Consider the following 12,087-nt stretch of genomic DNA (forward strand, 5'->3'; position numbering starts at 1 on the left):
GCATATTTTGTAGCTGCTCTTAAAATCAGACTGGTCTTAGGAATGACTTTGAGGAAGACTGTTTCACCCCATGTTTCAAGTAAAGGGGTAAGTGTGACTGATTCAGCCCATCCAGACCAAGAAAATATTTCTTCCTATGAGATTTCTTTTAACAAGGCTTTTTTAGTATCTGCTTAACCCTTTATCCTCAAAGACATACAACATTGTACCACATGGGTTACACCAGTTGTATCATACTGAATTCTGTAATAAAATGTGAAGGGAGCTTTCTAGGAGAAATCCCACAAAATAAGACACCAGCTGAAAATCATGAGGAACAACAATTCTATCCCAAATTGGCTCAGAGATAAGTAGGCCTTTAAATATATGTATTTAAATGATCTGCTGTCTGCAAAATATTGGAGATCAGCAGTTCACAGCACACGTATTGGATCATTTTATGTAGATAAATAAAAAAGTGAAGTAGGTACAGGTGGCCTTCTATAGCCACGTTACCACCATTTACTGTACCTGTTGGAGCCCTGTTGTGGCCCTTGTTCTGGATGCTGTGTGCTGCAAAGACAGCCAGAAATAAAGCTACAGATACTTAAATTCCATGGCATTCTGTCTTTAGGAAAGGGTCCCAAAGCTGGTCCCAAAGTGTGCTTTGCAATGTAAGTGAATTGATGGAAGTTTTACATTTGAGTTCAACTAAGTCCTGAGTTGATCAGGACAAACACTACCAAAGCTTTTGAACAAATAAGGAAGTACTCTAAAAGCAAAGAAGACTCAAAAAGTTCAGAATTAAGACTCCCCTTGTCAGCTTTGGCTGAATGAACCTTTCTTTAAAAAAAAAGGGGAGGGGAAAAAAAAAAAAGTTTTTTCTTATTACTTGGAGCCAGGAATAACTGACCACTAAATTTCCACGGAGTCCATGGCCCAGCACTGTGAAGTTCATGGACATGATAACTACGAGCTGCCCATCATAACCATCAAGCCCTCTTATATATATGTAAGACCTCATTTATTTATTTATATATGTATTTATTTATTTATTTATACATTTATATATACACATGAAAAAGCCAGGTATGTACGAACTGTCCTTCAGGTGGGTGTGTGCTGCCTCACACCGCAGCACACGCTCCTCAGCTCTGGAGGAAGAGGAGGGAGGAGGAGCGCGATTCCGGCCGCACTCCTTTTAATTTAAATTTTCACTTCCTGAGGAAAGGTTGGGGGCTTAATGGGGTTTATTTGCGTGAGTCCTTTTTCTTTTGTTTTTTTGTTTTGTTTTGTTTTTTGGTTGGTGTTTTTTTTTTTTTCTTTTGGATGACTGCACACTCGATTTCACGGTCTCCCTGGGCCGAGCTGCCTCCCCTTCGGAGGGCGCTGCCCGCCATGTCCCGACGAAACCTCCCGCCATGACCCGCCGCATCCCGCCATGTCCCGACTCCTCCCGCCATGTCCCGACTCCTCCCGCCATGTCCCGACTCCTCCCGCCATGTCGCGCCAGAGCCGACAGCGGAGCGGGGACACCTCCCCCCCGCCCCCCAGCCTCCCCCACTCCGCCTACCCCGCTCCGTCACCTCCCGCCCGCCAGGGGGCGCTGTTGTAGCCGGCCCGCCCTGCTGGCCGCTGTTGGGCCGGGGCGGGGCGGAGTGGCGGGGCCGGCCCAGTCATGGCCGCCTCCGTGTTCTGCTGCTTCTCCTGGTGCAGGGATGGAGGCGCCGGCCACATCCCGCTGAAGGAAATGCCGGCGGTGCATCTCGACACGCAGCGCATGGGTAAGCAGGGCGGGCCCGAGTCTCCCTTCCCCACGGCCGAAAGCCGCCCGTGACGGAGCGAGGGTGGAGGCTGAGGGGCTGAGGGGAGGTGGCGGGCGCCTCCCTGGAGGGGGAGGCCTCAGGCCCGGCCCCCGGGACGCGGAGCGGGGAACCCGGGAGGTGGGAGGGGAGCCGGGGGCCCGGTTGGTGTGTCCCTGGGTGCTGCCGGCAGGAAGGTTGAAGGCGGAGCTGGTGGGATGTGGGGCTGCCGGGTTTGTTCTAATATGGTGTAACCGCACCGGCCCTTGAGGTGCATCCTGGCAGTGAAATGCACCGGGAAAGTCGGGTTTTTGCTACTTTAGAAGGGTTTGGCAGTTTTCTGGAAAAACTGACCTTGTTTTAAGTGCATTTGAAGCTCATCAGCACTATGAGTGTGTGTGGGTGTGCCTCAGAGGTGGTGTCTGAGGGGATAAAGGCTGCCCGAGAAGGGCTTGGAAGTCTTGATCAGTTTGGGCAAGGAATGGTATAGTTCAGAGCAGAGGGGGCAAGGTATTGCAGTCAAGACACAGAAGGAGCCAGGCCATACAGAGGCTTGTCCCTAGTGCACTTTGAGTGTCATCCTTAGGATGAGCTGTTCTCAAAACCATGCGTGGGCTTAGTTGAGCAGTGAAGTGATCTGGGTCAGCTACAGCAAAGCTGGGGGAGAAATTAGGAGGAAAGCTGCGTGGCCAATCCTGAGTCCAGTGCTCGAGCACAATTGTTACCCTCTTTTTATTCAGTTGTATCAGTGGACCTTGACTGTCTCCCAGGTTCTTGACTGTGACAGCTGTGGCCAAAGATGAAGTTTTCCACTGGAAAAGGAAAACATTGCAGAGATTTGTTTTTTTCTCAATGTATCGACAGGCATATTTCTAATGAAAATGTTTTTTCCAAGAATAATTAAATACCTTGCAATTCCATCAAACATTTCTGTCCAATGTGCCCTTTTCCTTCGTTTTGCAGATTTTTGGTCTCCTGTGTATAGAGGTGGGGTACAAAGCTTTGGTCTCACAGTGAACCCTTTTGGACTAACCTGTAAATAATGCTTCTGATGTGGCTGAGCAAGGGTTGTAATTAGCATGATGCCATAGAACACAAGGCAAAATTAGTGCAGTATATAGATTTTAAATAAATCCTGGTTGAAAGATGAACTGGCCTGTAAACAGCCTTCCTTTTCTTACTTCAAAGCATGGCCCATCATCGTAATTCTCACAGACTAATGAAGTTTTACTTGGGACAGAAAAGAACAAAAACTGATCTCAGGTGTTTAGTGCTTTTAAGGGCTGTTTCCAGACTTCTAAAAATGTTTTGAAGTTTTGTGGTTTGGTTTTGTTTTTTTGTTTTTTTTTTTCTTCTTGCAGGGACAGATGTTGTTATTGTTAAAAACGGGAGAAGAATATGTGGCACAGGAGGCTGCTTAGCCAATGCACCTTTGCATCAGAACAAGAGCTATTTCGAGTTTAAAATCCAGTCCACAGGTTAGTCAGCAAAAATGTACAACTTTAAACTTGGAAGGTATGTCTCACTGCCTGCTGGTGGTCATATCTCAGAATCTGAGCACATGCATCTTTCTAACTGTATCCTTGCAGCTGCTAACATTGGAGAGTTTATAAGTTGTCATTGTGTAAGAGGGAATTTTGGGGGTTTGAAATAGTGGATCTGAAATATTAAGAATGGTGAGCCTGTTACTAAAAGAGTCTATTACTAAAACACCCTGTTGTTTTGTATGCTGTTTTCTGCATGTTTTTCAGTTAGCATATTTTAGAAATGTTTTTGGTGAATGAATGCTTGTGATCACATAAAACTCAGTAGCTGTGAAGTGGTTTTGCTTTAAGTAGTGCAGTTTATCCAGCAATATTTGTGGCTCTTTGTCTACCTTCATTTCCTTTCAACCTACACTGTGTTTGCCCAAGTGAGGGAAACACTTGTTCTACACTTTGCTCCTCCAATCAGATGTGCAGCACTTGCTCTGACACTGCCTTATCTCGAGGAGCCTTTGAGCACCCTGTTTCTTTATCTGGTTTGCACAGATCTAATGCAAGGCAGATGAAAGTGAATGACATTTGAAAGCATTATGTTTTTCCTAATGCCATCAGCTTCACTAGTACAGGATGCACTCCAGGCTTGCCTGCATTCTGACATTTACATCAGCCTGTGTGTTTAAAAACAACAGGCACTGTGAAATAGAAGCTGTTCTTCCCCTAAATGAGTAGGGTAAGGGAAGAAGAAAGTGCAGAAGAAAGTGTCTGTCCAGAGACAGGCTTCATGATACCAGCTGGAGCTTGACCCTGATGCTTTTTGGGCAAGAGAATTCAGTTGGGTTGGAGTGCAGGCAGCATGAACACAAATCTGTCCAAAACACCTTGCAGTCAAACCAGTTGTTGAGTTTAAAACTACATGTTCTAAGCCCAGCTCAGTCTTAATTTGGGAATTTTAGTATCTGTTTTGCTGAGGGAAGAATCCACTGCCACTGTTGTTCATATGTGCTCATTATTCACACAGACACAGTATCCATGCTACAGAATCACAGAATTATCATTGAGGCTGCAACAGATCTCTGAGATCAAGTCCACACTCTTAAACACTTTATTTGAGAAACATAGGAAATAAGCTCTCTTGGTCTCTGTGATCTGTGTCTTGTGTATTCCTGTGCCCCAAAACTGGAGAATTGTAGGTCACTTAGCTTAAAATCTTTGATTCCCAGAAGTGTCATTGCACAATCTTTTAAGGGTCATCTATGGAGTCATCCTGACCATTGGGAAGATTTTTGAAATCTGGTCTGAATCTTATTCACACTTTTGTCCTTTTCAGTCTGGGCTTGTAAGTATTAGAATAAATTGTTCTGCAAACTTGTCTTTTGAAACTGATTTTCTTATATTTTTGCCCCACTTTAGTCTTCTGTAGTTTAAATGGCCCCAGTTTTTTCACTATCTCCTTATAAATGACGTTTTTACAATTTTGATTGTTTTTCTCATTTCTTCTAGAAAATCTTGACCTAAATTTGTCCTGAGTTAGGATGCTTAAAATGGATGCTCTGCTCTAGCTGTAGCAGCAGTCGATGTCCTTCATCTGCTGTATATACCATGTGACTGTTTCATACATACCATACATCCAGAAGTTTTTCACAACTGTAGGGCACAAACTTATGCTCAGCCTCTGGTCTGTCATCACCCCCATATTGTATTTCATGAAGCCACTGCTGTGTTTTTGCCACTTACTATTCCTGCTTTCCCACTGTTCTTCATAATTCAGGAAAAGCAAACTCATTTGCCTTATTTCAGACCTTTTAACCAATTTGTCAGGATCATTTGAAGCCTGAGGGGCTTCTGAAGAGCTTGCAGTCCTGTCAGGTTGGTGTTGGCAGCATGTTTAGTAAACACATTGTCATGTTGTCCAAGCCATTGATGTGGTTATGGAACATTATCCAACCTTGGGCATTAGATACAAAACCTCAAACCCCACTTGAGTAATTTTTTGATTTGTCAGGGTGCTACTGATGGGTAGTCCTGGAATACAGTTTTCTAACCAGTTGTGTATTCATATCACTGTAACATTTTGGACCATGTTTTCATAATCTGACTATTTCAATGTTGTATGAGTTTCAGAAACATTACCAAATCAAGATCTATCATATTTGCAATTTTTTCTTTTTCCCTAAGGCTAGTCTAACTGTCTGAAAAAGGAGATAGTGTTGTTCAAATCCATGCTAGTTGGATTTATTTTTTACATTCTCCTACAGTCTCAGAGTTTGCTTTCACTTTTTTTCTGGGAATAAAAGTTAAGCTAAGTGGTTACAGTTATCTGGATCCTTCTTTTTCAGGATAGATGCTGTTTATTTTCAGTCTCTTGTGGCTGCTTGTACTGGGTCTGGCTGGGACGGAGTTAATTTTCTTCATAGCAGCTCATATGGTGCTGTGGTTTAGATTTGTGACCAAAACAATACTGGTAACACACCAATGTTTTAGGTATTGCTGATCAGTGTTTGCACAGCAGCAAGGCTGCCTCTGTTTCTTATTCTGCCCTCCCAGTGAAAAAGATTGGGGGTGCTCAAGAGATTGAGAGGGGCAAAACCAAGTGGATGACCTGCACTAGCCCCAGAGATATTCCATGCCATATCATGTCATGATCAGCAACAAAAGGGAGAGGAGGGCATTTAGGGAGATCAGCTATCTTTTGCTTGGGAGTTGGCTGGGCAGTGGTTTACCCTTGGGAGGTGGTGAGTGATTGCATCACTTTGTTTTGCTTTGTTTTCTTTCTTTTTTCCACTGCTCCTTTGTTTATTAAACAATTTTTATCTTCACACAAAAGTTTTCTTGGTTTTATTCTTCCTTTCCTCTTCCTCCATCCCTGTGGGGAAAAATGTCTAGGTGGTCCTTAGCTGCCTACCAGGGCTAAATCACAGTAATCTTTGTATTTCCTGGAAATATTTACTGGTAGTACTGCATGGCACTAGCTGAAAACACATCCTTCATGCTGTCCTGCTAAAGTCAGATGGTCTTCAAAATAATGTGTTTTTTTGGTTGTTGGTTTTTTTTTTTGGGGGGTGGTTGGGTTTTTTATTTTTTGGTTTGGGTTTTTTGGTCATGTCATTGTCCCATTTTAGGGATTTGGGGTATTGGAGTTGCAACCCAGAAAGCAAACTTGAATCAAATTCCACTTGGTCGAGATGTCCATAGCCTGGTGATGAGGAATGATGGAGCTCTCTACTACAACAATGAGGAGAAAAATAGACTACCAGCAAACAACCTTCCTCAGGAGGGTGATGTGGTGGTGAGTTTCTTAAGGCTTCTTTATCTTCCTCACCTGGTCACAGATTCTTCTTACTTCCAGCTCTGTGGTCAGAGTGGCAGTTTCAGGCAAACTGTTCAGCTTGCACCTCCAGCTTTGGAAACTGCTTATACAAAATCCTGTTGTGTTTGAATGAATCAGCAACCTGGATACCAGTGGACTTGATTCTCACCATTGATACGTTTCTGAAGGAGGGGTAAACTTCACCAGTGTTTGAAAAGTAGCATCTAGTGCTCTATTGCATTATCCACCTGACTGGTAATTCCCATCACAGGGATCCTACGTTGTTTGAGACGGGACCTTCCTGAACAAATAGTGTTCTGGAATGTGTTACACACCTATGCACCATGCCCAGCTGAACTCAAGCTCCTGTATCTGGTTAATGATTAGAGGGCAGAGCTGGGGAGAGGTAGCTCCTAAGTGATAGATGAATTGTGTTGTTAGCAAAGTATTTTTAGGGGAGGAGAGGCATTAAGTAGGGTCTCACTGGGAAAATTATTAAGACTGAGAAGCAGAGAATCTTAATATTTTTTGTATCTTACTATTCCAGGTATCTCAGAACACCTTTAAGTGATTTTGTTCAAAGGGTTGTGTTTTACTGCTGTCATTTTTTCAATATTGTGTTGGATATTTTTTTTTTCAAAAATACATGGGAGCAGTGCAATGAAATTTAGGCCATTTATCACCACTGTTTTATCTTGCTGGGTACCTTGCCTCTGTATAGTGATGGTCAGCTGTTTGAGGTTCTAAAGATGAAATTTCTAAGTCTCCTCTATTCTTAACCCACATTCTTTTAATCCCTTTCTGAAATATTTTTAAAGGGTTGCAGACTGTTTCAAGGGCAGAAAAGTAGCTCATGTGTTACTTTGCAAACACCACATTTTTTTGTAAATTTCAGTTTATTTTGTTCTGTCATGAAAGTACTGAATGACAACACAAGTTGTCACACTGAGCCATGCCAAAACAGTGGGAAAAATTAGTTAGCTAACAAATAATTAATTTATTACTTGTTAGAGTTTGCTTTCTTCTGTGTAGTCAGCATATTTAGAGTGTTGTGTATCAGTGTTCTGTTGCTTCTGGCAGATTAAATGAGCTGAGAGGTTACTGTATGGAAATATGGACAGAGAAACTTAATTTGTGGCATCACTACTGCATTTATCTCCATGAGGAGATATAAACAATAAGACTGCCAGCTGCTTAATATTGAAAATCACTGAAAAATTAGTGTTTATTTAATGTGATGAAGAATAGTTTGGAAATCTGTTCTGTAAACAGTCCTTAGTAAGTTGTTGTGTGCAGTACTGCACCAAATTGATTGATCATTAGGGAATCCTGAGTATTTAAAAATACAAATGTATTTAAAAATACAAACTTGATGCTTTTTTGTTAATTTTCTGTGCTTTGTAGGGCATTACATATGACCATGTAGAATTAAATGTATATTTAAATGGGAAGAACCTGCATTGTCCAGCATCAGGAATCCGAGGGACTGTTTACCCAGTAGTCTATGGTAAGTTCAAGATTTTCAAACTGTTTTACAGCATGGACAAATATTTTTGTTCCAAGTCTATCTTTTGAGCTGTATATTCTTACTCTCACTTAAATGGCACACATGCCAATAATTTTTTTTTTTTTTTTTTGCACCTACAACAGTAAATGGCATGGAAATATAAACCTAGGAAGATACAAAAGTACGTTTTCACCTCATTTTTAGTGCTGCTTAATAGCTAGGAAACGAAGTGTCTACATCCAACAAGCTGGGGAGCTACTGCACTCAGTCTAAAAATTGCCAGCTTAAAAAAACTGTGAAGCAGGTTGAAAAAGGAAAATCAAGAAATTCAAAGCAATGCAGAATTGTGGGCCAATCTGATTTATTTCTGAAGCTTGATACTTCTGCCTGTTATTTTTCACATCATAAATGCATTGAGGGTGAAATATGAATAGATCCTGTATTTGTTTAGTCTTATCGAAGTAATAACTTTAATGTAGTACTAAAAGAAGTGCCTGCTGTATAGCAGTTATAGCTCTTTGCTGCTACACCAAACTGGTGCCCAGTTTTGAAATCCAACAATCAGTGAGTGAATTGTGGTAGCTGTTTTGTCAGCAACCATCAATACAACACAGCAGTTCTGAACAAGAAACAAATACCATATCTAATTAATCCCTGCATAGGCAGCTTAAGAAAGAATTTATGAAGTATGGAAGCTGGGATTTGGCCAAGATATATGTATCAACAATCTACTCTTCCAGAACTTGGCCGTTGTTTTTTAGTCCCTAGGGAGACAAAATTCTGTTAGCATCTTAACTGAGCTTCCCCTGGCTCAGTGCATGATCAGTGCTACTCTCTGGATTGGCTTTTAACTTGGAGCACGTGCTAACTGCCTGTTGAATCCCCTGTATTACAACTGCAGCCATCTCCAGTCCATCCTTATTGCTGTCTGAGCTTCATTGAAGTGGTAGCCCCTTTCAAAATAATTTTGTTCTTGAGGTACCGTGAGCCATGTGATGTGGCTATTTTTTTCATTTCATGGTTGGTTCCTAATGTTACCATTTATGTCTTGATACATTTGTAATGTTGAATTTATGAACGGGGAGAGAAAATACTCTAGATATGCATTATAGACTTTTAAAGTCTATCAGTGTAGCTGACAAATTATATCTTTCCAGGCTGTTGGAGTGGAAATTGTTTTGTATGGCCATTTTGTGATGTGTTCTTTTGCCACATGATGGCGCTGCTAAAATGCTGTGGCAGGCAGTAGCTGCCCTGCAGTACTGCGGGGTTTCCTAGTGCAAAAACCCTCAACAGATGGCAGAGAATCTGTGTGGTAATTGATTTGTTTCATCTTGCCTATATTTTGAAAATGGGTTTACATAGCATGGAGAATGCAGGTTGCTTTTAGAAAACATTTGGTGGCATGTTAGCCCACTGTAAATCATGGTTTTCTCTGACAAGTCTCATGTCTGGGGAATGCAGTGACCTTTTATTGCCACTCTTATTATCATCTTCCACAAGTGGGCATAATTTCAATGTAATTATTGTGACTCCTGCATAGATCTGCAACAATTGCAGCCTGCAAATTGCTTTTGCGTGGTACTCGCTTGGAATAAACTTAAACTACCAAAGTCCTTTATTTAATGTGAACTTGTAGTCATGTGAAAGGATTTTACCATAGGGAAGAGAGTTTCTTAAATGTTTACCCTACCCATGATTCAGACTGGAACTGTAGATACCTTTTTAAAAGAAACCTGATAGAGCAGGCAAACATGGTGTCAAGTCTGAGAATGTAAAACAGAAAAGTGGACTTAAAGTTTGTTCCCTACAGCTTAGTACTTAAGGCACTTCTGCATAAGTGAGAGAGAAACACTAGGTTAGTGCTTCAGAACTGTACAAATATACTAATAAAAGTTTAAGCTGAGCCTAAAAGAGAAAAATTTCTACCTGGGATCTGATACACCTAAATTTCAACGCAAATTATGGAGATGAAGCTTTTCTCTTTTGATCTCATGTTGCTTGTGTACCAGGTTCATCTTAGAAATATTTGTCTTTGAAAGAGATCTTGATTTTCTGGCTGGTTGGGTATTTCAGTTTGCTAATACCATACATGAAAGCTTTCCTCTGAAAATTCTCAGCAGGTTCTTTTTTATATTCTACATTGAAGGTAGTAACACTTGTATTTCAGATTATGCAGGGAGTCCACAAGGAGGAGAGGTGTTGTAAAAACCCATTAACTTACAATCTAAAGAATGCTCTCCTTGTACCACCTGCTGAAGGAGGTGTGTGACACCAACCATTGCAGGCTTCTGCAACCTTGTAAACCTCCAGAAACATCCTTGCAGGCAGCCAGCACCCCAGCAGAATTAGGAAGTGGGCAGAGAAATACGCAGCTGAGGAGATAGCAGCCTTGCAATATGTATCTGGCAGGGTTCTCAATCTATAGATTTCTAGAGAAATAGAGTAGAATATTTGGAGGGAACTGTCTGAAGGCCAGCTAGTGCTCTCAGTGAAATCAGAGGTACCATTGTCATTTCTTTCAGCAAGGACCATTGCTGGCTAAAGTAAGCAGTAGAAAAGAGAGGTTATTTGCTCTCCTTGGATATGTGTGTAGGGCTTGTCAGGTTTGTTGAAGATACTTCTTTTGACTTTAATCCATATGTAATGGATGTATTGGAGAATATTCTTTGTGGTTTTAGCAGAGTATATAATCCATGAATATGGTGTCATGGAGGATCAAACTCTAAGTGTCCCTTCTCTGATTCCTTCTGTTTGGTTCTCTTCTGCAGTTGATGACAGTGCCATTCTGGATTGTCAGTTCAGTGAATTTTATCATACACCTCCACCAGGGTTTGAAAAGATCCTCTTTGAGCAGCAAATCTTCTGAATGTCTTCATACTGAAAATTTGCACCCTGCACTGTTACAAAAGCTTTGTCATCTTAAATAAAGCTTCACATTACTTTTAGGAAACATATCTGTATTTTCAGTAAGTATTTGTGACTGTTGTCTGCAGAATTAAAATGTTGACTGCAACACCGGGTAACTGTGTTGCAAATACAAGATTTCTGACAATGTTCTGTGGTTGAAAATGAGTGCTTTGGGGCAGAGTTTTTCTCTGATTTGTACTTGATGCATAAGGATACTACAGTTTATTACTGACATCAGTATTACATTTGGGATTTCGGATAAACTGTCGCTCTGTAAAGCCAATAGTTCTTAAGCATATGACACCTATGGAGATGGAGAGTTCTCATTTTTTTTTCCCAACTTTTTCTCCCAGAAGTTGAGTACTTTGTTTAAAGGAAGCACTGTGTTTCTAGTCTGTGATTTGGAGTTGCAATGTCCCAGTTGTGCACAATGACTAACAATATAACAGCATAACTAGCAGATAGATGTTTGGGTTTTTTTGGTTTTTATAAAGATGTAATTTAATCTAGTCCCTGAATCGAAGACCCACAAATAAAACTTACCTATTTCTCTTAGCTTTTCATTTGCTTTTATTGTTACAAGTTACAGGACACTTTCTAGTTACTTTTTTTTGTTGTTGAACTTTACGAAGTAAACCTGACCACTCCCTGTTCTTGAGGACCACGGTGCTGTTACTCTGGTAGGAGAGTAAGTACAGATCAGCTTGGGTATGCAAAGAGCCAGGTTAAGGGTATGAGATGTTATGGTGAAGCCTTACATCTAAATTGTAAATTAGATTATTCTTTTATGGAATAGCATGTTTAATTTCTTTGTGAATCATTTATAAATTATTAATGGCTAAGACATTGTTCTAAAATGTGATGCCCTTGAATATAAATTCTGAGATGCTTTTTTCCCCTCTTGTCATATTTAATATACTTCCTAAAAGAATTTTTATTATAAAGAAAATCTTCATACTTGGTGTTTGGTTTTTGGTTTTGGCTCTTCCTGGGTTAATGCATTTGCATTAAGGAATGATTTTGTTTAAATATTTTTAGAAAACTGTCTGATTCTGAAATTTTCAAATACAAACAGCTTTCTCAAAGCCTTTCACCTTA

The 12,087-nt window shown here is 40.8% G+C and overlaps 1 protein-coding gene across 1 annotated transcript; it reads left to right on the top strand.

The window, feature by feature from the left end:
• The first annotated feature begins 1,575 nt into the window (after positions 1 to 1,575).
• SPRYD7 (SPRY domain containing 7) lies at positions 1,576 to 12,087 on the top strand. The gene is made up of 5 exons (XM_071738877.1): positions 1,576 to 1,763; positions 3,143 to 3,259; positions 6,385 to 6,551; positions 7,977 to 8,079; positions 10,851 to 12,087. The coding sequence occupies exons 1-5, from the start codon at positions 1,658 to 1,660 to the stop codon at positions 10,946 to 10,948; spliced, it is 591 nt and encodes a 196-aa protein (XP_071594978.1). The 5' UTR covers positions 1,576 to 1,657; the 3' UTR covers positions 10,949 to 12,087.

Source organism: Heliangelus exortis, chromosome 1 (genome assembly GCF_036169615.1).
Source record: "Heliangelus exortis chromosome 1, bHelExo1.hap1, whole genome shotgun sequence".
Classification (NCBI taxonomy): domain Eukaryota; kingdom Metazoa; phylum Chordata; class Aves; order Apodiformes; family Trochilidae; genus Heliangelus; species Heliangelus exortis.